Source organism: Aphelocoma coerulescens, chromosome 4, assembly GCF_041296385.1.
Source record: "Aphelocoma coerulescens isolate FSJ_1873_10779 chromosome 4, UR_Acoe_1.0, whole genome shotgun sequence".
Classification (NCBI taxonomy): domain Eukaryota; kingdom Metazoa; phylum Chordata; class Aves; order Passeriformes; family Corvidae; genus Aphelocoma; species Aphelocoma coerulescens.
Window position 1 is genome coordinate 2792802 of NC_091017.1, and position 25103 is coordinate 2817904.

Here is a 25103-nt window from a genome sequence, read left to right on the forward strand (position 1 = left end):
GATTTAATTACGTGAGCCTAAAGGATTGCCAGGCACATACGAACGTGCACATGTGGCCAGGGATTTCCTTCTGTTCCTTGTCAGCTCATGGCAAGGCAAGGATTTCCTAACATCTTGATTGAGACTATACATTGCATTTATCTTTATAAAGAATAGTTTGAACTATTTAAACCTTTTCAGCACTTGCTAAAACCTTGGGGGCTTTACCATGCACAGCACCGTGTATCAGCAGTACTGCACAGCTGATTTGCATTCTTCACAGCTGTCCTACCCCTACCACAAGTTTGCATAGGAAATTAAAGGTTTAACGCTGCTTCTAACTTTGCATATTCTGCCATAGCCAAATTTAAACAACATGTGCTGGTGTGGACAAATGCTAGCGGAACTGAAATAAACTGAAATTGCAAGGCAACCTCAAAAATTTGCTTCTTGAGTTTTCATAGTCTGACACTGTGTTCTGTTTAATTCTTTTTTGGCAAGGACTTTGTTTCCTTTTGAATAAGAGTAAAATTGTAGGACTTTTTTCATCTATACCCAAATAACTCTGAAAAACCAAAAAGGTGGCCTGTGAGGGCCATCACAGCTTCCATGTAAAGGTATCAATAGTTATTAGTGGCATCTAGCCCCAGGGCATGCCTCGGGCAGTTCTGCCATCACTTCTGCACCTGCATTTCGTCATCACTAAACACAGAGGCAAAAATGCAATCCATGTTCTCAGAATGAACATGTCCAAGGAAACACAAGGCATAAAACTTCCTGGTTGCCTTTCAGATGCACCATGTGCCATCACATAACCATATTGGAGTATTTTGCTTTAGACGGGAAGAAATAAATTAAGAGCAATGCAACAAAATACCCGGTCATGCAGAAGTTTAGGTCCTCCACACTTGCTGTAAGAGCATTTAAAGGAAATACACTGCAACATGTTGCATCTACTGTTGACCATGCTATAGCAAAGTAACAGTTTTTCTGGTATTAGAGACCTTATATAAATTAAGCCACGCTTTTGCTGTTATTTTAAATGCATTCTTGGTTCCATTTATGTCCATGTTTCTCCGTACAACTAGCACTTCACTCATGGCTCTATATAGCAATTCTATTCAATTCTTTTAAATCTCCTGATTTTTTCTCTTCCAGGTTGATGTGACTTCAGAAAAAAGTAAGATTTTCTTTTTTTTCTTGAGAATGTTATAATGCAGTTTGTATGAGAGATGGTTAAGAGTAAAGATAAGCATGAAAGAAAGCTAAGTTTAACTGCTATTGCTCATAACATCAATACTTACAACTGTAATAGAAAACAATTTAATATCTCGGCAGCTATCCAATTAAATACACTTTAACATGTAAATTAACAAGTAATACAGTTTAAAACTGTTCATCTAAGCATTTACTTTCCTTTGACATCCCTAGTGATCCCGCTATTGCTATGTTGCTCGTATGAATGCTCATCCCTCCGCTTTTTTTGTTTTCTCCTTTTGTTGACACACGTTCTTGCCTCATATTTGAGACAGATGACAGTATCACTTTTAATGAAAGCCTAATGAGGACTCCAACCAATTTCATTAGTCTCATGGAATACAACCATGCCAAAAAGTGATACTGTCCAAAGGAATCAGGCTGTTTAACCCTCCCTCCCTTGCCCCACCCTTTACTGTGGTGAAATATGGCTGTAAATCTGACCCGAAAGCTTGGCACAGCACAAACACCCTCTGAGCACGCACAACCAGGCCGTGACCATGAGAGAGCGCGGGGGAGGGGTTTGCAAACGTCTCCTTTACAGGAGACGCAAATCAAACAAATCTCTGCACACACTGAAGTGTCCCTGACGAGAGCTGCTTCCAAATGCAGCCATTCTTGGATCCATTCAGGAAAAGGACGACATCTGCCTTGTTTCTAGTCTGGAGTGCAACGTCTTGCCTTGTTTGCAGTTAAAGTGCAGTGTCTTGCATTGTCGTCCTGCTGCTTCCTCACTGCCAAATCCCCCAGGGCCCCAGAGAAACCCCGGTGGGTGTTCCTGCTCCAGCCACACACTGTCTGGATAGCACTTCCAATTTATTTCCCACTGGAGTTGCTTTGCTTCAGGCTGATTAACTCCGTTATTGGCCAGTGGAAGAGTCATACATTTGATATTTATGAAAGTACATACTACAGTTTTACAAAATTACTGGCTGGCATTTCAGTGTGCACCAGACAGTTCATTGTAAAGCAGCAGCACCAAAAGACCACATTTTCAGCCCCAAAGTACCCGCAGCAATCTGGCTCTAATTAATGTACAGCACAAATACTTATCATTCGTTGCACCCAGGAGAACAGTGTAGCAAAATGAATCCTTTTTACAGATAAAGACAGCTAATTCTGTGTTGCTTAGGTTCTCCTCATTTGCATTAGTGCTTTGACTTTTGCTGGGGTGCTGACATGTGCAGTTCCATGTGACGTGCTACCTTGAAAGGGAAGGTGCCCATTAGTAATTCCTAAGCATTGTGTTCTGTTTGTAACTTGCTTCAGTTCTCCACTGTTTTGTTATGTTCAACGTGCATTTTCTGCTAGTCCTTGCTGAAATGAAATATTACCAGCAGGCAGTCACGGCATAGTGGGAATTAGCTGCAGCCACTTTCCTGTATATTGACTGCCAGATTAGACAATATTTCACCACAGTATGTTTTACAGGATTTTCATGTACCTTTAATTTCTATGATTAATTGTTAGAGCTCTTGTTTTTAACCAAAGCTACCTACCCAGCAGCATTTGCAACACCTTTGCTTTGCATGGAAATAACTTGCCTTACATGAATTGTATGTATGTGTCTAGTGTGACTGTCTGTGACTTTGGGTTGCCATACATTACATTTTTTAAAACTCTGAAATCACGTCTAAGTTGATTCACAGTTTTTTCTTACTCTCTCTCCTTTTCTTCTGTCTTCTCTTTCCTCAGTCAGTTCATTAGTTGTCAATGAGGATGTTCCAAGGAAAGGACCATGCCTCTTAAAACAAAAGCCTGTTTGTTTCATTGTGTAGGTGTGAAATCCCCTTAGATGAAATGCCGGTTTGCAGCTGATTCAGATCTCTACGTATTTGATCGTATTTTAGATTACTGCAGAATTACTTTTCATTTTTTATTTTGGTCACTAAGAAAAACAAAACTGTTAACCCGATGTTATTCTGACAGTTTGCTAACACTGGCTTTCTCTTAGAGGAAATCGACTTTCAATCAGTTCTAATGCTTTCCCCCTTTTTTCTTGTTTTTCTTTTTATTTGAACATTGATCTGTAACATCTGAACAATCTTGAGATGCCTCTCTTTGTGTAACTTCACTGTGTTTCTTCTGGCTTTGATTTGAAATTTTGTTGTTGTTGTTGTTGTTTTGGGTTTTTTTTTTTAGTGCTGTCCTGATTTGGTTTGTTCCAGCTTTGATACTGTATGTGTGGTTGTGCTCTAGCGATAAAGTGAAGCAAGTTATTTCCTGCCATTTTCCTTTTCAGTTGGTTTTCCTTCCCCCCCCTCGCCCTGTTAGCTTTGCTTTGCTCTTGTACCCTCAGATCTTGTGGATCCACCATTCCCAGCCCATTTTGTTGACCTTCCTACCACTACAGCCAAAGACTGTCATTTTCAGTCCTGATTACATTTTCCAATCTCTATTTTTGATTTCCATTTTACTTTCGATGTTTTTCATTCGCATCAAAGATGACGAGACAGAATCTACAGAAACATCTGTCCTGAAAAGCCATCTGGTTAATGAAGTCCCTGTACTAGCCAGTCCAGACCTGTTGTCTGAAGTTTCTGAGATGAAACAAGATCTGATCAAAATGACTGCCATCCTGACAACTGACCCTTCTGATAAATCAGGCTCCATTAAAGTGAAAGATCTTGACAAGCCCGCTGAAGAAGAGCCAGGAGAACCTTTTGAAATAGTTGAAAGAGTGAAAGAGGACTTAGAAAAAGTAAATGAAATTCTGAGAGGTGGATCCTATACCAGAGAAGAGCACATTTTGCAGAAGTCCCTTTCCAAACAAGAACCCTTAGAAGAAGAATGGATCATTGTCAGCGATGAAGAAATTGAAGAGGCCAGAAGAAACGCTCCATCAGAAGTCACGGAGCCGAGCCGCATCGAAGTCAGGGCAGACAAAGGGGCAACAAAGAAGGGGGAGCCAGATGTGACAGGAGTGGTGGATTACCTTGTGGAGGATTTAAAAACACACGTTTCTCTTCATGAGGTACAGCCACAGGCCTTACAAGAGGAGGGAGTAGAAGAGAAATTTGAAGCAGCAGTAGTAAGCAGGGATTCTGAAAGAAAAGGAAAAGACTCTCCAAAAACTGGGAAAGCAAGCTCGCAGGAGCAACAGAAGGCAGCCTCAGAAGTTAAGAAGCCCCTTAGGGCAAAATTAAGAGAAAAGCCAAAGCCAAAGGAAGGCAAGGCGCACAGCAGCGGAGAGAAACTGAGACTGCCTAAGCTTGCTGCAGACGAGGCACCGGCTGGGGAGCCTGGCCTAAAGGTGACACCTGCTCCGGAGCCTAAAGCTGTGTCCCCTGTTATTGAGGAAACTCCCATTGGCTCAATAAAAGATAAAGTCAAAGCTCTTCAGAAACGAGTGGAAGATGAGCAAAAAGTACGGTCAAAACTGCCTGTCAGAGTTCAGGCAAAAGAAGGCCCTGCCGAAAAGGCGCCTAAAAAGCCTGCGCAAGTCAAAAAGCCAGTAGCACACAAAGCCCAGCCGCCTGTCTCACCTTCTTCTAAGACAGAGAGACTCGAAGAGACCATGTCCGTTCGGGAACTGATGAAAGCCTTCCAGTCAGGGCAAGACCCGTCCAAGAATGTTTCTGGACTGTTTGAGCACAAATCTGTCAAACAGAAGCAACAGGCTCCCGAGAAGGAAACGTCCCGCAGGAAAACAATTCCTTCACAAAGTGAAACAAGGCGGGCATCAAACCTCAAGACAGACAAACAGAAGGACAAACCAAGCACGGTGCCAAAAGCAGAGAAAGAGCCACAGTCAAAGAAAGGAAAAGCACAAACTTCTACCATGGAAACTGCCAAGAAAGCTGGTGGCAAAGACCAAGTAAAAGAGCAGAGCAGCAAAAAGCCAATTGAACCTCTCCCTCCGGTAATGGTTGCTGAAAGGGCCAAAGAAACAGCGGCTGGGAAGGGCAGGACTTCTGACGATCACGGAGATCCTGACTTCCAGATCAGCCCTGACAGGAAAACCTCAACAGACTTTTCTGATGTCATTAAAGAAGAACTGGAGGATAATGATAAATACCAACAGTTCCGACACCTCTCAGTGACGGAGGAGGGAGAGCTTAACTTGGAGCAAGTACTGACCAGTCCTTTCGGTGCTGCTTTTCCCGCAGACTATGGGAAAGATGGATTCCTTCCTGCTCTTTCTCTGCAAAGTGCTGCTCTCGATGGGAGCTCCGAGAGCCTTAAGCACGAAGGTGTGGCTGACTCTCCAGGCAGCCTACTTGACGGAACCCCTCAGATCAGCTCGGAGGAAAGTTACAAGCATGAGGGTCTGGCAGAGACTCCTGAAACAAGCCCAGAAAGCCTTTCCTTCTCACCAAAGAAAAATGATGGGCAAATTGAAGACGCTAAAGGAGCGGTAGGAGGAGTACACACAACAGCAGAAACACGTTCTCCGAAGGAACTCTCCTCAAAGGAAGATGAAAAAGGTATTAGTGAGAGGCAGCTAGGTGCTGTTACCGAGACTAGTGAGTCTCATTCTGACCATGTATCAGAAGAGCATGTACCTCCAGCCTCTGAAGAAGAGGCTGATAAACTTAAAGGAAGTAGCTCAGCTTCCATTATGAAAGATATTAGCAGGGATAAAGAATCCAGAACCACTGCACATTTCACTAAGTCTTCTGAAACACATGACACTGCTTTAGAGAAAGAAAAAGATGTAGCCTGTGAACGCCGTCTTACAGTTAGAAGTCCCCAGAAATTGGAACTTTCACTTGCTAGCCATGATAGTGAAGGCTTTAGCCCAGTTGCAGATGACTCTTTGACTATAAGCCATAAAGACTCCCTGGAAGCAAGCCCAGTGCTAGAAGATAACTCATCACACAAAACGCCTGACTCTTTGGAGCCCAGTCCTATGAAAGAGTCCCCCTGCCGCGATTCACTTGAAAGCAGCCCCATAGAGCCAACAGTGAAGGCTTGTATTTTGGGGCAGGGTCCTCCTCAGTCTGTTCTTAGCAAAGCAGAAGCCTGCCCAGAGCTGGCATCAGTGCGTTCCAGGATTCTCCGTGACCCTGAGGGAAGTGCCGATGATGACAGTCTAGAGCAAACATCCCTCATGGAGAGTTCGGGGAAAAGCCCCGTTTCGCCTGAAACTCCTAGTTCAGAAGAAATTAGCTACGAAATCACACCTAAAATGGCAGACGTACCGAAGTCAGCCACCATCCCTGAAGTCAACGAAGAACCGGAGGATGATTTGGAAAGTGAGCCAAAGAAAAGATTCACCCCCGAAGAAGAGATGTTTAAAATGGTGACCAAAATCAAAATGTTTGATGAATTGGAACAAGAAGCAAAACAGAAGAGAGATTATAAAAAGAGTCGTAAGTCAGATGAATCTTCTGTGATTGCCAATTCAGAAGCCTCATGTGAAGCCGAAGCACCAGAGCCAACGGCCGTAGGGGAAAAAGACACACCCACAGTGGTGACACCTGCAGCTGAATCTAGAAAAAGTTCTTCCTCTTCCGAAAGCGAGCCAGAATTGACGCAGCTCAAAAAAGAAGCCGACTCGGGTCTCTTAATGGAGCCTGTGATCCGAGTGCAGCCACCCTCACCTTTACCATCCAGCATTGACTCCAGCTCTAGCCCCGACGAAGCAGGTTTCCAACCCATTGATTCCCAACCACGCTCTGTCAGGATAGGTGAGGTTAAAGCACAAAGCAAAGGTGACAAAGAGGAGCCGCTTATCCTTGGGCGCAGCTGTAAGCCTTCTACAAGCACCTGTCATTCCGACGGTTGTGCATCAGCAGAAAGTGCTGAATCAAAAGGTTGTGACAGCACAGGTGACTGTGAGGTAGTCAGTCCTGATGCCCCGGTCACACGATCGGGATGTACTCCCTGTCACTCCGTTGGTGACAGTTCTCAAAAAGAGGTTTACACTGAGTCTTCACTAACGATTGAGCACTGCAGTGCTGCTGAAAAAGATGTCGAACTCACGGCAGCGTTACTGCGCAGAGATTTCATTTCTACGGGAGATGCATCAGAGAAGGCAGATGCTCTTTCTTGTGGACACAGTACCACCGAGTACTCTGTTCCACGCGATGGCAAACTGGCCGAAGGTGACACCGCTGACCCTTCTGCTTTGGCAAGGGATTCGGGAGAAGCAGATACAGGTTGTGAGGCATCTCACGGGGCTGGTCATGCTGAGGAGCCCTTACCGGAGGATTCATCCCTAACCACTGACACAGTGGAACTCGAGAGCTGTGCAGCAGATGCTGCTGATGGTAGTGCTCCGTATATAGTGAGCCCTTATGAAAACGTGTCTTCTGGGCATTTCTTTATTGACTCTGAAAGTCTGGTAGGATCTGGTAGAAGCTTTCTATCTAGGGAAACCTATTCTGTTGTAGCAGGGAAAGATCAGACTGGCGAAGCTTTACTTAGCAGAGACACAGGCAGTGAATATTGCTCTTCAGAGGAAGTGTACGTGGAAATAGAGCCCAAACCAGAGGACGAATTTCAGACAGTGTCACAAGGGTCTCCGGCCTCAGATTCAACAAAATTACCTGAATCTGCCCTTGAGGATATAAGAGATGAAACAGAGCAATTGACAGGTCAGGTTGTCATCACTAGAACCGATGTGGATTCTGACACGTGGAGTGAAATACGTGAAGACGACGACGCTTTTGAAGCTCGGGTGAAAGAAGAGGAACAAAAGATATTTGGGTTGATGGTAGACAGGCGATCCCAAGGCACAACCCCTGACACAACACCAGCCAGGACACCCACCGAAGAAGGGACACCACTCAGTGAACAAAATCCTTTTCTTTTTCAGGAAGGCAAGTTGTTTGAGATGACTAGAAGTGGAGCCATTGACATGACCAAAAGGAACTACCCAGATGAAAGCTTTCACTTCTTCCAGGTGGGGCAGGAGCCTCAGGAAGAAGTTTCTCTATGTGAAGAAGCAAAAGAAGCAGCAGAGGTAGAATCTTCACAGCTGAAGGGCTCACCAGACCCGTTTGCACCTTCAGAGTCAGAGGTGTCAGATACACAAGAACAAGATGCATTAAAATGCTCACCCCAATCACCCGAATCTAGCGACAGATCTGAAGAAATGACGGGTGAAGGTGTCAGCACAGGCACTGCAAAAGCAGATCTTAAATCCAGAATTCCAATTAAAATGGGTATTTCAGCTTCTTCCAAATCACCAAAGAAAGAAACCACTGCCTCTGAAGCTGAGCCCCTCTCCAGAACGGAGACCGACATGGTCGATAGCAGTCAGGTGCCTTGCCCCATCTCTCCCGAGCAGTGTGCGGTAGAAGATGAATTAGATTTTTCCAAAGTCTCTCAATCAGTTAGTTCTGAACAGGGGGAGGAGTCCCCAGACTCTTCCCCAGAGGAACAGAGATCAGTGATTGAAATCCCCACTGCTCTAATGGAGAGTGTGCCTTCTTCTGAAAGCAAATCCAAAATCCCTGTAAGAACAGCTGCTGCCGCATCGCAATCCTTGCAACAACTGGAAAACGAGAGCCTTGCCCCGGATGACTTCCTAGACAGTTTGCAATGTGAAGGAAAAGATGGCCAAGCAAAACCAAAGTCTAAAATTCCCGTGAAATCCGCTTTCCAAAAAGCCGAGCCGCAACACTTGTACGTGGACACATCCGTCCACAAGCCAGAGTCACCCAAAGCGCTCGACATGACGAGCACAGTCCCTGCAAAACCAGACAGCCGGAGTAAATCGGAATCTGACGCCAGTAGTCCCATGGATCCAAAGGCCAAACGTTCCATCAAAGCTAGGAGTTACGCTGAGGCTGAGGCAGAGGCCAGGGAGAGGGAGAGTGAAATGAAGTTTGAGCTAGACTCAGATGAGGCAACAACAGCAAGATCGAAGGTATTTTCTTCACGGTTGCCAGTTAAAAGCAGAAGCGCTACAGGCTCCCGCAGTGCTTTTAGTCCCACAAAGGAAAGTAAGGACCATTTCTTTGATCTTTACAAAAACTCCATAGAGTTTTTTGAAGAGATTAGTGACGAAGCTTCTAAATTAGTGGAAAGACTCACGCAGTCAGAGAAAGAACAAGAATTAGTTTCAGATGATGAAAGCAGTAGTGCCCTAGAAATTTCAGTTATTGAAAATGTGCCATCCAGTGAGACTCAGCAGTCAGTTCCCGAAGACATCTTTGACATCAGACCCATTTGGGATGAGTCTGTAGAGACTCAAATTGAACGTATCCCTGATGAAAATGTCCATGACCGTGCTGAAGGTATTTGCCAACGACTGGGATTCCCTGTGCAACGCATGTCATGAATTAAACTCTTTTTGTTTTCTTTGGTGCGTGTGTGCGTTTGTGTACAGGTGTAGTGCGTGTGGCATTTTCTTTTCAGCTTTTGGTGGTTAGTTGTGCTTTTTTTTCCCCTTGTGAGCTATGTTTGGGTTTTTTAGTTTTGTGTCTGTGTTCTTGTCTGTGAAACGATCTCAAGATTGCAAACCATAAATGCTTATAGGAAGTGTTACCTTAATAAGCAGAAAAACACTTCTAAAAATATGTATGGTTTTATCATTAAACTGATTGCTTAGGTCATGCACGTTTTGGCTTTTGACTTTCCCTGGCCCTATTACTAACTCTTAACTTCCACTAATAATAAATGTTTGGGCGTCAATTGAAAGCGAGACAGGCAAATTTATAGACTTGAGTTGGTACACAAAGAGATCTGCAGGAGTTTTAAAGAATGAAGCTTTTTGTGTTCCCTTTTTTTGACGGTCCATGTCTGAGGAAAACCCTGAGTCACTGGTAACGTTTGTACACGTTTTCTGGTATTTGGTTTTCCTCTCACCTACTTGTGTGCTAGTGCTGGGTAGCCCTAATGGAAATCAGGAGCTGAAATGATACGTGCATATCACGAACCCTAAGCAATTTCCTGATTCAGAGGTGTCGCAATCCACGTGTGCATTCAGGGAAAATCAAAACTCAAATTCTGCCATCCTCAAACGAGCTCTGGGGATGGGAGGAGCTGTCAGTCTCACCTTTAGTGAAAGGAATGAGGACTGACGAATGACCATGTGATTTTTCCTTGCCTTCGTTGTGTGAGCATTTTGTCTCACTCCCTGTCCAGAGGGTCAAAGACACTGAAATTAACAGTATCTCAAATACAGACCATAATCTCAAGTGCTGTGTGGGCTGTTTGAACACCACTTGCCCTACAACAGAAAGAACACTATCAGAAGCACCGGTCCCTGATGAATTCTTCAACCCTGGAATTTGCTAAGGAGGCATGGAAAACTTTGGCTCTTGACTTTGACTAAGTCTTCAACTGAACATTAAAATGAAGTTTTAGAGTAAAATGCTTGGCCAAAACAGATACAGTAGGTGCTTCAGTCCTAGATGACAATTCCACATGAAAGCCTGATTTTCAAATGGAAAAACTAGATAGTCCTGTGCTTTTTGAAAAGCCAAGCTTTTTGGTTTTATTTTTGAACCTAGGGATTTCCAGGCCTCACTTGAGTTACGCAGCCTGTCCACATTTAGACACAGCAGTTAGGAAAAACCAGCACTTTCCCCTCTTGGGCTCTCTCTCCTATGGAAATGGCTTTTAATTTGCAAAAGGCAACTTGTAGCTCTCTTTGACCTTTAGATCAACAGGATGATCAGGAAAAGACAGAGGAGAGACTGGCCCATATCGCGGATCACCTTGGATTCAGCTGGACAGGTAAAACGCATGTTGTCTGCTCCAGAGAGAAAGGAGGGGAATGGTCCCCACTCCTTTCATGTTTATTTTGGATTATTTTCTGATTATCTAAAGATGTTTTATAAAAATATTTCAGAAGCTTGTTGTCTTTGGGATACTAAGATTCCTAAATGGGATCACAAGGTACTTAAACAATCACAATCACCTAAAACAATATTTATATTGTGGATTTAATCGACCTGAGACAGCGAACTTAGAGACAAGTGAGAGTAACATGGAATGAGATGCAAACGTCACTGACAATCAGCTTAAAGCCTCTGCAAAAGAGAAAGACCTGTGCAGAAATCTTCACGCTGTGTCAAACTGTGCAGTCTGACACAAAAAATGTTGCAAAAAAATCACATCAGGTCTGCACTGTTTTATGTCCCTTGCTAGACCAGTATCACACTCCTGAAAATAAGCCAGACTCCAGGAGTTAAAGAAGAGCTGCATGCTAGGGAAAACACTTTACCTCCTTGATAATGAAGATTATGCTCTTCACTGTTGTTGTGTTATATCTTGCTTTCCTGTCCTCTGCTTCAATCCATAGAGTTAAGTGGGACCCACTCATCCCAACATGGATTATCTTGAATTCAGAAGGACTTGGACAGTGCAAAGTAACAGATTAAGAATATGCTGAAAATTTAATAGAAGTGAATGGACAGCCGCAAAAACAAAACTAGAAAAAATGGATTCTCGTCAAATTAATGTTTTACAGCATTTTAGGGAGAGCAGGGTAATAGACCTGCATAAATATTCCTGTCTTTTATTATGGCAAAGATTGCTTATGGTAAAAGATTACTTTGCCAGATGTTAATTTGGTGGGTGAGATAGTGGTTGGTTTTGCTTCAAACTCATTGGACTTTGTAGGATTTGAATCTAATGCGTAGTTACTCTCTACTTGTTGAAGTTTACGGTGACACAGGTTTACAAACCAGCCCAGAAATAAGGTTATTGGGGGTTGGGTTCCCTCTGCCTCATTAAAACATGACACCCTCCAAAATCAAGTCCATGCATAATGGCAGTGGAGTAGAACCTGAATCCTCCTTTATGAAAGAAGCGGGATAACAGTAGGAATCTCACAAATTCTCTGTGGCTTTAGCTTATTTGATGAACCCGTTTCAACAGTTGCATCTTAGTTTGGTGATGGCAGAAAGCTGCTCCTGGTTCTGGATACAAGAAAGATGTTACAGACTATCAAGTCATTTCTCTTGTCTGGACTGCAGCCTGAGCCTGTGCTATAATGGAAGGACATCACTTATTCTTGGTTTCATGGGTTTTCTCAGGGTCAAACTGTAATTCACAGCCATTTGCTTTTCTTTGAATTAAATTAGACCCGGGGAGTAATAGCAGACCTTTTTACAGAGATGGATTTCTTTTTCAGAGCTAGCACGAGAACTGGACTTCACAGAGGAGCAAATTCACCAGATCCGAATTGAAAATCCCAATTCGCTGCAAGACCAGAGCCATGCGCTCCTCAAATACTGGCTTGAAAGGGATGGGAAACACGCAACAGGTTTGTCTCCGGTTCCTGTGTGTAACCGTCTCCAGTGTGCTCGTTGAGGGGGCAGCTGCGTGTTGTAATCACAAAGAAAATTTGGGGAAAATGCAGGCTACAGAAAGGATGGCCACGGATTGTACTCAGTGTTATTTCTTGTCTTGTCTGTATAACACAGCAACTCAACAAATCTGTTACAAGGGAAAAACCAGAGTGCTAATTTTTATAGGCAGCCATTCAGTTCTTTTTAGATTTTACATAGCACTGCTTCTAAACATATCTGTAATTTATAGATGACATTGGTCAGTGTCCTATATATGCCCTTCCTATGGAAAGGAGAAGGGAGAGAGTGTGTGTGTGATGTTTAACTCAGCTGCACGGTGTCATTCCAATGCCACAGATACAAATCTGACCCAATGCCTCACGAAAATCAACCGCATGGACATCGTTCACCTGATGGAGACCAGCGGCATAGACCCCGTGCAGGGCCACGGCCCGCGCACGTACACGGACACAGAGCAGTCCATGGCACTGGACCACAGTGAAGGTAAATGGCTCCTGACCCAAACTGCCCAGGGTATCTCTCTAAGCATCGCTCTGCTCTGAGCGTTGGCCCAGGGTCCTCCATGAGCTCCTGTGACAGAGCACTAGAATCCCGTTTTGAAAGCAGAGACAGTGTGGGTGAATGGCACTGGAATCACACGGGTCACATTTCACCAGGTAGAAGATCTGTGCTTTAGCTGATTCTTCAAAAGCAAATAATGTGGCCAGCAAAGTTTGCCCAGTTTACCTTGGGATTGGTTTTTCTTTTGCTTATACAAGTGCTTTCATGAAAGCTCAGAAGGTCGTATTAGAATTTGACCAAGATCTGTCAAAGGAAAACTACTCTATGCTTTGACAAAATCCCCTTTGGATTTGAGCATCCAGGTTATTGTAATTCTGTTAGGATGCTGTGGCGTCTTAAGTTTGAAAGTTCAGTGGATTAGATCCAATGGTTGCAAACTGAAGGAACACCTCCAAATTATTTGGCATTAAATTCTCTTTTCCAGAAGTGATGCTTTCATGTGCCTAACTCAATATTGAAGCATATTAGACAACTGCAAAGGTCCCATCTTGAAGAGAACGTAGGACTAGAAGGCTGTTTGTCACAATTAGCATTCTCATATCACAGCCAAGTAGTTTTAGAATGATAACCTCTCTGTCCAGCTCAAACTCAGCACAAGCTTTTCTCTTTCCCCCCAAGTTTTTGTCCAGAGTTCACCAGGCTTCCAGTGAATGTGGCACATAAATGAACTACTTCCTGTACCTAGTCCTCTGTGAAGTGTTTTTGTCTATTTTTGTACAGCTGATTTTTCCAGAAGCAGATAAATAATGAGTATGGGGGGACAAGTCACTAAAATCTATCCTAATCTGCTGGAAAACAAATCTGTTGTGAATCTTATTCTATACTTTGAGGGTTTCAAGCATAATTACTTGAGGTAAATTTCTGGGTAAATGTTATTTTGCCTGTTACTTTCCAAATCTGGCCATAGTAGTGGCAATCCAGCATTCCTTTGACTATTCCGAGAGGCCGGGTCCCCTCCCACTCAAGGTGTTCAAGAATTTCAGGTAATGTGTTGTGCCCAGGGATTTTAAATGCACACAGAGCACGGGAAGGGCTTCCTGTATCCGGGTAAGACTTGTAACGAGATTTCTGCTCTCTCTGTCTGCAAGGGTTCTCTGCACTGCAAGAAGAAGTGTACAGCTTGAGGCACAAGCAAGAACAGCAGAGAGTATCTAAGGACAGCGAGCCAACCGAACACCCCCCTCTGGTCTCCGAGGAAGACGTGTCTGTCAGTTATTCCCCGTTCCAGGATAGTACTCCCAGGAGCGAGGCAGAAGCGTCCATGGCTGAGCTTCTGAGGCAAGCACACAAGGAACAAGTAGAAGCTGAATTCTCAGGGAAACCCCAAGACGTGCCAGGGAAACCATCTGCTTCACAGCAGGAATATTTGTAAGTGTCAAAAGACCAGGATGAAACCATAGGGAACAGATTCTCTTCGTGTAATAAGAGGATTTTACAGTGTCCTTTGAAACTTAGGAATGCGCTAGAATTTTCCTCCAATTGCAGTTTCCACTTTTTAGTCCACGTGGGGGAAGCCTTAAGAGAGAAAGTTTGTCCCTGTGAACACAAAGCAGTAATTGTGTCTAGGAAAGTACCTAGGAAAGAAAAGAGTGTTAATAGAGAAGTGAAGGGGGTTTTCTGTATATTTTTCATGTTTTGGATGATAAGTGATGTCATCTTCATGAAAGTAATCCTAAAGGACCCTTTCTTCAACTTCAGGATGGCTTTTTCAATGCAGGCAAAATTTTTTCAATGTATTCATTACTTACAGAACTCCCAACTATTCTATTAAGACCTGCAGTTTTAAAAGTGCATTTCAGACGGCCAAGGGAGCAGAAACAGGGTTTTACAGAGACGAGACACAAGGACTTGCACTTACGGAATAACACACGACAGAGTGCACGTTTAGAAGGCCTGTGCAGCAAAAACTTGAATTCTGAGGTGGGGGCTGTCAGTGAGGTTGGTGTCATTTGAAAAAGAAATAGATCATGTCTATTTCTCCACACCTTCCCTGATTATGTGCCCTTGCTGAGAGCTCTCTGCAGGGTAGATTCAGGTATTAATAAGCCAGCAAGATAACAAGAATCCCTATCCAAAGAAGTGATTTTCCTGGAGGTGATTGGCTTTGATGTGGAGATGCAGCTCCCAGCAGTCAAAGGGCAGCTGAGTCCAGCAAACGGACTTTGGGGCATTCTTCTGCTCAGGATATGCCAGGAGAGAGTGTGGGAGACACAAAATACCATCGAAGAAAGCTTCTGTTGCAGTGTTAGCCAAAAATACCAATGCACCCTAAGGCTGTGCATCAGGAAAGGAATGTCTGTGAGGAACAGAGAATCCTTGTGAGACAATATTGCCGACACTGCACAAGAGTAGCGACGACAGCGGAATATCGCTACACCACAGGTCTAGTTTGAAGGGGAATTGGGCTAGATTTAAATGGCTTGTAAGGAACATGCTCCAAGAGGTATTATACAACAATATTGAATGGATGGACATATGCTTGAATTAGATGTATTTCCTTCATATTTGTGTTACATAGTAACATACGTAATAAGAGGTTAAACTAACTTGGGGCAGTGATTAATCATAGCAGGGTTCAACCATGAAGATAACGTTACAAACAAAACCTGAACCTCTTCTAAATGTCTGTTTGCTAAAGCTCCAGAATTCTACATAAAAGTTAGTTTCTCCACTTTGCAGCTGCACAGCTTGTGCTCAGTGTTTTAGCTGCCTCACATTCTCCTATAGTGATCCGGGCTCTTCCCCTAAAGAAATAAATGGTAATCTGTAGAGACGTGAGGGCGCAAGTGACAGCAAAGCTCTCTCCAAGTTTTACAGAATTGCAAAAATTGCAGGGTTTGGCTATCCATTTGGAGATGTACTTGGGAAGATGCGTGGGGTTCCCAGCCAGACTACTCTGCAGTTCCTGTCAAGAAGTATTGGTTATTTCTAGACTTTGCCAGACAACATAACAATATGGGTTATGTGGGAATACGAGTCAGTGCCTAATATTCCATTGATGGAAACTGGGAAGCACTGCATGGTAGTAACTCACTTGAGCCGGTAATTCACAGCATGACAGGTCCAGGAACGGAGCAGTCCGTGGGAGCTGGAAAAGCAGCGAGTGGAAAATCCGCACCCTCGAGCACGGCAAAGGGAGAGGTGCAGAGAGCACCCCTGCAGCCTCCGTCCTCTGCCCAGAGAGGGGACTCCCCCATCATCCAAGAGCCCGAGGACCCCCACCTCCACCGGGAGCACCTCTCTCCAAGGAGATCTAGTCTTGTGATAGTGGAGTCAACTGAGGAGCAGATGGAGAAGTCTGGAAGGGGCTGTGAGGAGGAATCCTTGGAAAAGGTAAATGACAACTTTGCCTCAAAGTAATTGACACAAAAACCCAAGTTTTATATCTCAGTCATTCCTTAAAATGAGAATATTTGTAATTCATTTGCATCTGGCACCGAGTTGTTTCTCCTTTCCTCTGTGGTTAGAAGGGTCAGGTAAAGGTTTTTCTCTTGAGATTTTCCAAGTTTATGCAAGCCCCAGATCCCAAAGTCTAGACTGGTAGTTCTGGTTCTGCCCTACCCTTCTGTGTCCTCTGGCCTGTGGCAGTTACATCTGCGCCTGAGAGAGACAGAGAGTGTCAGTAACAGGGGCAGAAACAAACCGTGTACAAGCAAAAGCTGAAACAGATGTAATGTGGGCAAAGTAATAACATAAAAGCTCATAAAGCAAGGCAAGGCTGGCCCAGAGCAGCATGAGAAACGGCATGAAAGGTCTGTAAAGTCCCTGAGATGGAAAAGAGGCAGCAGTTGTGCATTGCAGACTAATGAGGGTGTAGTGGAAGAATGGTCTTTATGTAGCACGCAGGCAGTAAAGAGATGCGGAGACAGGAGAGGGAGAACATCAAAAACCGTACAAGGCAGGTCTTGGGTTGTGTGAGACAAAGGGACTTCATTGCAGTGTTCAGAGAGGGGAAGACATCAAGCAGCAAGGAAAGAGAGCAACCAGATGGCTTTTACTGGAGAATTAAAATCTCTTGGCAGATAAAGGTTTAAGAATAAGCAATGTGCTTTGCCTGTTCTAAGTGGGAGAAAAGGAGAAGGCACCGTTGGGCTGGAAATTAGTTTTGTAAGTCTAGTTAGAGCAGAGAAAGTCCAGTTCTACTGAAGCAGAAATTATTTCACCATCACATTCATTAGAAACAAGCCCTTCAGTCTTTGCTACTATGTGGTCAAAGGTATCCCCTCTAGAATAAAGGGTTTCAGAGCTCTGCCTCTGGGATCTCAGGAAAAGGTGGGATTTAAAGTGTGTCAGATGATTGAAAGAGTATCTACAGCAGGGTCCAGCACAAGGGCTGCTGGAGGACAGGCTGCTGTTGAAATAATGTACTGCTTTTTTCCTCCTGTTCTTTTACTAAAGTGAAACAACAACAACAACAACAACAACTGGTACCACCAAAAAGGAACGCCCCCCCGGCCTTATTTATTTTCCCCTTTACATTTTTTATAGCACAGCTATTTCCCACCTCATTCTTTTCAGCCTCTCTTTGCCTTCTGACGCAATTTTTAAATTTTTAACTCTTCCCTGTGCAGGAGAGACAACTTCAACACTGGTTACTAATTTCTCCTGATCTTTCTAGTCCTGAGGCTACTGCTACACTGTCCTCTAGTTAAAACTGCTCAGTCCTACTCTCTGTCCACTGTGCTCTGTACTGCTTCCTGTGGAGGATTGAAAGGCTTTCCTATATTTTCCTGTGTAATTAACACAGAAAGCATCTGCAAAATGTAGGAATTGCAGAGGTGGTGTAAGAAGACAGAAGCTGTAGGTACTGCTAGTACCACATACAGAGCCCTGCTTCCATGCTTCCCGTAGGAGTTAGCAGAGGAGTTAGGCGGGCTGGAGCTCAGCTCGGACGATGACGAGATGGTCACTACCAGGGTCATTCGGCGCCGGGTGATTATTCAGGTACTGAGTGTTGACCGACAGCACGTGCCTGCGCTGCCTTAGGCCCTGAGTTGGTGTTGCACCTCAAGATGGGATGCTCCCAAATAATGCATCTTCACTGGATAAGCCTCTCCAATACCGTAGGATTACAGTAACACTGCTAACCCAACTCTAAATTCCACCTGATGCCTCGGTAGGAGGAGGATGGAGGCTCGTCAGCCCCGTATACAACAAGGCCAACTAACATATCTTTGCGTGCGTGCCGTGGCATCACTTTTCTTTGCATGCCTTTCTAAGGATTTATTTGCAGAACAGGTTTTTTTCCTAACATTGCTGATTTTTTTTCCATTCTGCAACCAATTAACTGATTTTAAACTTGCTTATTTCAAGACCCACATGAAGGCCTTGCTTCACACAACTTTGTTCTTTGTTGTACAGGCTGATAGTATGCCTGAAATGCCACCAGAAACAGTCACAGAAGAGCAGTACACGGATGAACACGGCCACACAGTGGTAAAGAAGGTATTGTCAGTTCTGCCCCTTGGTACCTTCTTCCTCTCCTGTAAAAGGAAGGAGAAATCATCCACAGAAATGCCAAACTTTCTGCTATGAAGGGGCGTGATTTGAAGAGTAAAGAGTGGAAGGAATGAGAATTTCTGCTCATGAGAGACACCAAAGTTAGAAGAATTACTTAGATTCTTAAAATCATTCTGTGTTACGGTCTATAACCTAACAGGATGTATTTTGTTAACTTTGCTTTAAAGCCAATGAAAATTCTGCATAGATCCACATTTTTTAGAAGAAAGTTGTTTATTTCCTTTAAAAAGCCCCAGCAAAAAACCCACTCTGCCCCAATCTGATCTGGGACCTTTGTTTGCTTGTCCTAATGAAAGCAGTGGAAGGCTGGGTCTGTAAGAGTCAGATAAACCCAGACTCTAGATCTTCAAAATCAGGTCATGCTTAGAAAAGCAAATTCTGCACAGCACAGAATTGAAAGGGGAACTTCTGTGCTCCATTGTTTATCTGACAGCTTGGTGCTCAGTGATTTGGTCTAGGATATGGCTGAGCTGGGCTTGTGGCAAACTCCATCTTCTGTCTTTCGAGCAGTTGTCACACCCCCTCAGCTGGATGGGTTGTCTCTGGAACCTGTTTGAGGTCCTGTTACACAGCCAAAGATTCCTTGGTCGTGTTGCACAGGAGCGAGCGCGACTGCTCGTGCAGATAGGTCTCTGCCTCGAACCACTCTGTGCACGGCTTCGGGTCATCCACAGATGGATGCACACCCATCCTCCTGAGAAATTTCATATCTTGAACCCTGTAATTCTCTTCTTGCTTTGGCCTGCCAGTGCCTCGAGAGCTTCAGCACCAGATGAGTCTCTTGAGTAGGTGTTGAAGAATAAAACACCCAACCATCTATCTACGCAGGTTCTTCCATGTAGGAAAAGATACCCTTTGAGTAGAAAATACTGGATAGAGAACAAAGAGGAATATTTTACTGCTAATTCTTTGGGGACTAAACTCCATTCCTTCAGGTGACTCGGAAGATCATCCGGCGATTTGTTGCTCCAGATGGCACGGAAAAAGAGGAAGTGGTAATGCAGGGAACACCTCAAGCCCCCGTCACTGTGGAAGAGGGAGATGGTTATTCCAAAGTGGTGAAGCGGGTTGTGCTGAAGAGTGACAGTGAGCACTCAGAGGTAGGGTGTGCTTTGCCTGCTGTGGCACAAAGCAGCAGCACCCCAACAGGCTCTTAGTCACTGCAGCTTGGTGTGCTCATTCTGCCACTCAGTCCTAGAACCCCACAGTTACAGTACATTGACCTTACTGGCCTCTTCTTGCTTTGAAGAGGCTAAAAACACCTATGACTTAGACAAGAAGTGGTTTAGAGCCAGGTAATTAAAAACAGAAGCAACCTGAGAAGGTAAGTGCTTTCCTGCCATGCTTCACCACGTGGCCCTACAGACATTTGGATCGGCATACCTAAGTTGTGACAGAGGGCCAGAAGCTGGCAATAGGGTGTGCTTCCAGCAGTCCTGGGCCAAGAGCAAGGTGTACCAAGCGGTTATCAGAATTGTGAAAAACCTCACTGACACTTCTTGCCAGCATTACTCATCAGAATTAATTCTTTAGGAGTAAAGTAACAAGAAAAAAGAGTCTTTTTTTTCTTTCTTCTTTTTTTTTCCTTTTTTTCCCCCCCCTTTCTTTTTCTTTTTACCGTGTGGAGCCCACAGACAGGAAAGTCATTTTGCCAGTGCACATCCCGAAGTGTGGAGTTCATCTCCGGCTTACTTGTGCTTTCTGACCTTGCAGGTGACCTTGTCTGAACCTGCCGTTCTGTCTAGTGCCTCCAAATTCCAGTCCGAACCAGTGGAGGGCCGGAAAGTCAGCAAAGTCATAAAGACCACTGTAGTGCATGGAGAGAGGACAGAGAAACACCTGGGGGATGCCAGCCTGGCTTCTGATCTTCCATCAGCCAAAGAGGACTTCGAAGAGGTACAAATAATTTTTATATGTCAGCATTACAGCAAGCATCTCCACAACCCCAGGGAAAAACTCTGTTCTCCTGAAATGTTTTGGTGGTGGTGCACCAGCCTCAACTGGCAAGTCCACCTTCCAAAAAGATGCGCATACAAAGAATGTGTCAGGAAAGCTGATGTGGCAGAATTAGCTAAGAAACTTGTTAAGACCAAAGAAAAACAGCATGGAGGCTTTGTGTGAAGTTCTTAGAAGTCTCGGGTGTGAGTGCAGTTAAAGTTCATTCACGTGTTACCACTTGTAGAGCTCCTTTTAGAAGTGGCTACAGTTAAGCCCCCCCTGGGTAAAGGGATGTGTTTCTCCTCGAAAGGACAAAACAGCAACGAAGCTGATGAGCACTTCTCTGGTGTTCTGCTCTTTCTGATCACTTGAGACATTTTAGTAAGAGAAAAGTGATCTTGGATGAAAATAGTTTTTTATTTTCTACAAGTAACTGACAGCACTTCATTCTGAATCCAGTGTATGGTCCCCTTGAATAGCATGTCTTAGAGGCTAAAGTAACTACCTACAAAGCAGATAAATAGGTAAAAGCTGTGTGGCAGCAGGTGACACGTGTATGCGGTCTGGGTTTCGTAACCAGGAACCCAGACCAGCAGCCTGGTCCCCCTTTTTGCACAGAGGCCAAACAAGGGCCAAAACCTGTCTGGTAGAGGTTCAAAGAGAGAGCTTGGGAAGGAGCACTTAGTTCCTAGCTCCCACCTCAGCAAATCAGGAAGTCTGGATGGCCGGGAGGAGGAGCTTTGGTGCAATTATTACTGCAGTCAAACTGCCGCACACAAGGAGCTGTATCTGACGTGCGCAGCAGGAAGGCAGCTGCTGCTTTTAGGTGCCTGTTCAGCATTTTCTCAGCATTGGTCTGTGGGAGTACAAAGGACTAAGGTAGGAAGAGCTCCACGTGTTTGGGGTGTGTTATAATTTGAAGTTTATGTTTGCATTGGAGGCTTTGAGCTATACAGGTCACCACATGACAGTCCAAGTCCCTGCTTTGGTAGAGAAAGAAGTCAAGAAAGAAGATGGATCAGTAATTAAAAGGTTTGGCTTGGCAAGTTGATGAAGTGTGACTGCAAATGAATTAACACACTCACATGACTGCATTGCAGTGAGTGCCTGCAGTGAATGCAAAGCTTTAGTTGCAGTGTTTAGTACTAAAGCATCTCCTAACCTGGTGGAAGTGATGGCTTAAAGAACCTGGAAATAAAACAACACTTTCCAGACAGTATCGGTACAGGAGGTAATACAAAGGCTGGTCCCTATTGGAGGCCTCCAGGGGCAGATATGGAAAAATGCCCACCCCCACACAGGGTGAATGCAGTTTTGTAAGTGTACCAAATTATCATCATTCTAATGGAATGGAGAATGGAGGGAGGGAGGGAGAATGAATAATGAATGGATGATGGAGAATGCATGAAGGGATGGAGAATGGATAGAGATTCTTCTCCTTTCTCCTTCTCCTCCATTCATCCATCCACTCTCCATCATCCATCCACTCTCCAGCCATCCTCCATCCATCCATTCTGATGCCTTTTTCTCTGCAGAAATAAGAGCAAGACACAGGGTGGTAAAAAGGGGTACCTTTATCTAAGGATCCTTAGGTGCACAGTTTCTCAGGTGGGAAATGACAAAGATGCACGCCCCACGTGACTCATGTACAATTTGTATTGATTCTGCAAATTAGCATATCTGATAAGAGCTGCCCCCAGTTAAAAGCATGCCCAGTGAAGTAATGCCCCCAGCTCTAGTACTTCTATTTCTAAATCCACCCCACCTGGGATGAAGACTAGGCCCTGTTTATAAAAACATGTCTTACAGAGCTAGTTTCAACCTTGGTTTCTAAGGAGAACCAAGACAGCATAGGGGTCCTGGAATTGGTTTTGTCTTTCTGCCTAGGAAAACCCTGAAGGTAAGCTAAGTTAAAATAATAGGCTACAAAGCTACAAATATGTGTGTCAAGAATACAGAGAATGTATAAAAGAAAAAAGGTAAAAATCAAGATGGCATCAGTTCGTTCATCATCCCTTCATCCATCCTCCATCCATTCATCACCCATCATGCATTCTCCATTGATTCATTTGTCATTCGTTCTTCATTTTCTTTCTTCCTTCTTTTCTCCTGTCTGCCGAGCTCTCCACACCCAGCGCTGTGAAGGCCACGGCCGGGGCTCACTGCAGTACAGACACAGGGTTTGAGTTATGCTGAGGACACGTTCCCCAGGGTGTGCATGGCATCAGCTGAGGCAGTCCTCGATAGGAGTTGGCACTATTGCATCATACTTAGACATTGCCATGCCTTCTCTCTAGCACGTGCAACTCAGGCTTTTCCAAGGCAGAAAACCACAATATTCTCTGACCTTCAGAACTGCGGCCTTTCTAAGTCAGGTCTCTCCCTTTTTTTTGTTTCCAGGACAATACTAAGTAAAGCCAGCACACAGAAGAGGACTGTGATGAAGGACCGCTATGGAAAACATGTTCACATAGAAGAGCTGGAAGACACCCCAGAAGCGCTCCCCAGGGATGACCTCCAGCATGACCTCCAGCAGCTTCTTAGGCACTTCTGCCAAGAGGACTGGACACAGGAGGCCAAGTGAGAAGCTGCCGCCCCGCACAGCACCACGCGACCCCTCCTGTATGCAGCCGTCACCATCCCTGGGTAGCAGAGCATCACCGATGCCAGCCACTGCCGCTTCTACCTGTGCAGCCGCAGTGAATTCATTTCTCCCCATCCCAAATTTCATTTTCTGCTGGTATGATTTTTCACCCTGTAAGCTAATTTGTGACCAAAGATAGCATCCTTCAGGCAGGATGATTATCCGCCACGCCGGCACCCTTGCCAGCGTCACCGCTTGTCCCTGTCCCTTCGCTCTGGCGCTCGCTTCCTGACACGGCCCTTGCCAAGCAGACTTCATCTCCAGGCCTCTTCCACTGACTGTGTACGTGCACCGTACAAAGGAGTTGACGTGTAAACTGTAAATAGCAGAGTACTTGAACTCACGAGACCGCAGAACACTCTCTGCCTGTTGGCGTCGTGGGTTACGAGGTGTAGTGACCCTGTGGAACGGCACCGGCTCACGGAACGGCACCGCCCGGACTGCAAACGCAGACTAAGCCAGGAGGAAGTGCTGCAGAGCCACCACGTACTAAGACTGACTGTTTAGAGAGCTGGTCTAGGCAAAGGCTGCGAGAGTCAGGCAAAAGACAGCTGTTCACATGAATCACAGCTGACTGTGGCCATCAATAGTGCAGACACCTTCAGCCAGCCGTTTCCAGACAAACATTTCCAAAAGAAAAACACAAATTACCCCACTAGGTACCCAAGTTGCTAGCAGCTCTAGCTACAGCACGTTCGTGTACGGTATTAAAGCCTATAGATCCGGACCTGTGGCGACGTGTATTAAACAGTTCTAACTCCGGTAGTTCCCTGTTTCCATCACCGCTTAGCCGACCTCACCGACTGACTGGGGGTGCTTCCTGCTGTCCACTGCACTGTAGATAACTACGGGACAAAGACTTACCCACTATAAAGGAGAATAATTAATTCACCGTGTTTTATCAAGATTGCCTCTTAGCCGATAGACGCATGCGGCATTTGAAGGTCAAAACCAAACCCTCCTAGAACCATGTCAGCTTCTTGGCCCTCTTAGCACTGAGCGAGCAGTTTTTATCTTCTGATCAAGTGTTTTTTAAAGAACAAGTGCTCACAATCCTTGGCAGCCGGTTTCTGTTCATATTTTGTTATGTAACTATATATAATATATATATATTTCTAAACCAACCCTCTGAAAACCACGATAGCATGTCTGCACTTTTATTTTCCAAAAGGGGAACATAGGATCTGACATTTTGGGTGTTCTATACCTTAATATTTAATGGAGGGAGCTCTGTAGGGTTTTAGCATAACATGCACACACACAAACACACCAACTTAATGTTTTTAAACAGCTATTTAATTTTTTTAATAGTAGACTCAACACCAGAGTAAAACCAACCCTCTACTTTAGGAGCAATCCTTTGTCCCAGCTTATCTGGCCTTCTACAACTATAGGGTTCTTTGGTTTTGTTTTTTTTTAGCGACTCACTCAGTGCTCAGAACAAGGGCACTTCCTCATTAAGGTAATGATGCCAAAAGCATGGAAACATCTCTGGAGTTCTGGCTTCCTGTGGGCAGAACCACCTGAGGTGCCGTGCTGACACTTTTTGGGCAGGCGAGAAAGGAAACGAAAAGAAAAAAGTGTTTTGGCAGCCAAACCAAATGAGACCCGCGATGAAACATCTCACAGCGCATTGTGGCTTCCTGGCTGTCTGAGACAGCACAGGAGGGTCTTCAAGGATGGGGCTCTCAAGAAATGCATTTCTGTTGTGTTATTTGCGGTGCAGATGATGTTCTGTGTAACAGCATAATGGTTATTCACCTCTTATTTTGATTTTTTGCTGTGTTATCAGAGAACTTGAATACTGTGAGAAGAAGTGAATTTTAAGTTGACGAATCAGCATCTTGTTCCCATGGTGATAACACTAATTGAATATATCTATGAGGGCATGTATTAGTTAAAAATTAAAAAGATACAACACTAACAATACATAGCTGCAATGTGTACAATGGCTGATTTAACGAAATAAAAATGTACAAGTGTTCAATGTA

The 25103-nt window shown here is 44.5% G+C and overlaps 1 protein-coding gene across 9 annotated transcripts in view; it reads left to right on the forward strand.

Moving 5' to 3' along the window:
• The window catches only part of ANK2 (ankyrin 2), a 129582-nt gene extending 104479 nt beyond the window's left edge, over window positions 1-25103 (forward strand). For 4 of the 9 annotated variants that reach the window (XM_069012484.1, XM_069012485.1, XM_069012492.1 and 1 more), the window contains 12 exons: window positions 1138-1159; window positions 10795-10869; window positions 12272-12403; window positions 12786-12932; window positions 14099-14378; window positions 16064-16343; window positions 17862-17954; window positions 18372-18455; window positions 19466-19630; window positions 20244-20426; window positions 21409-21500; window positions 22869-25103. In XM_069012484.1, the coding sequence (XP_068868585.1) occupies window positions 1138-1159; window positions 10795-10869; window positions 12272-12403; window positions 12786-12932; window positions 14099-14378; window positions 16064-16343; window positions 17862-17954; window positions 18372-18455; window positions 19466-19630; window positions 20244-20426; window positions 21409-21500; window positions 22869-23052 (1737 nt within the window). In that variant the 3' untranslated portion in view covers window positions 23053-25103. Of the gene's footprint in view, window positions 1-1137; window positions 1160-3680; window positions 9426-10794; window positions 10870-12271; window positions 12404-12785; window positions 12933-14098; window positions 14379-16063; window positions 16344-17861; window positions 17955-18371; window positions 18456-19465; window positions 19631-20243; window positions 20427-21408; window positions 21501-22868 lie in introns of all 9 variants that reach the window. The other 5 variants (XM_069012487.1, XM_069012488.1, XM_069012489.1 and 2 more) reach the window with 2 other exon arrangements.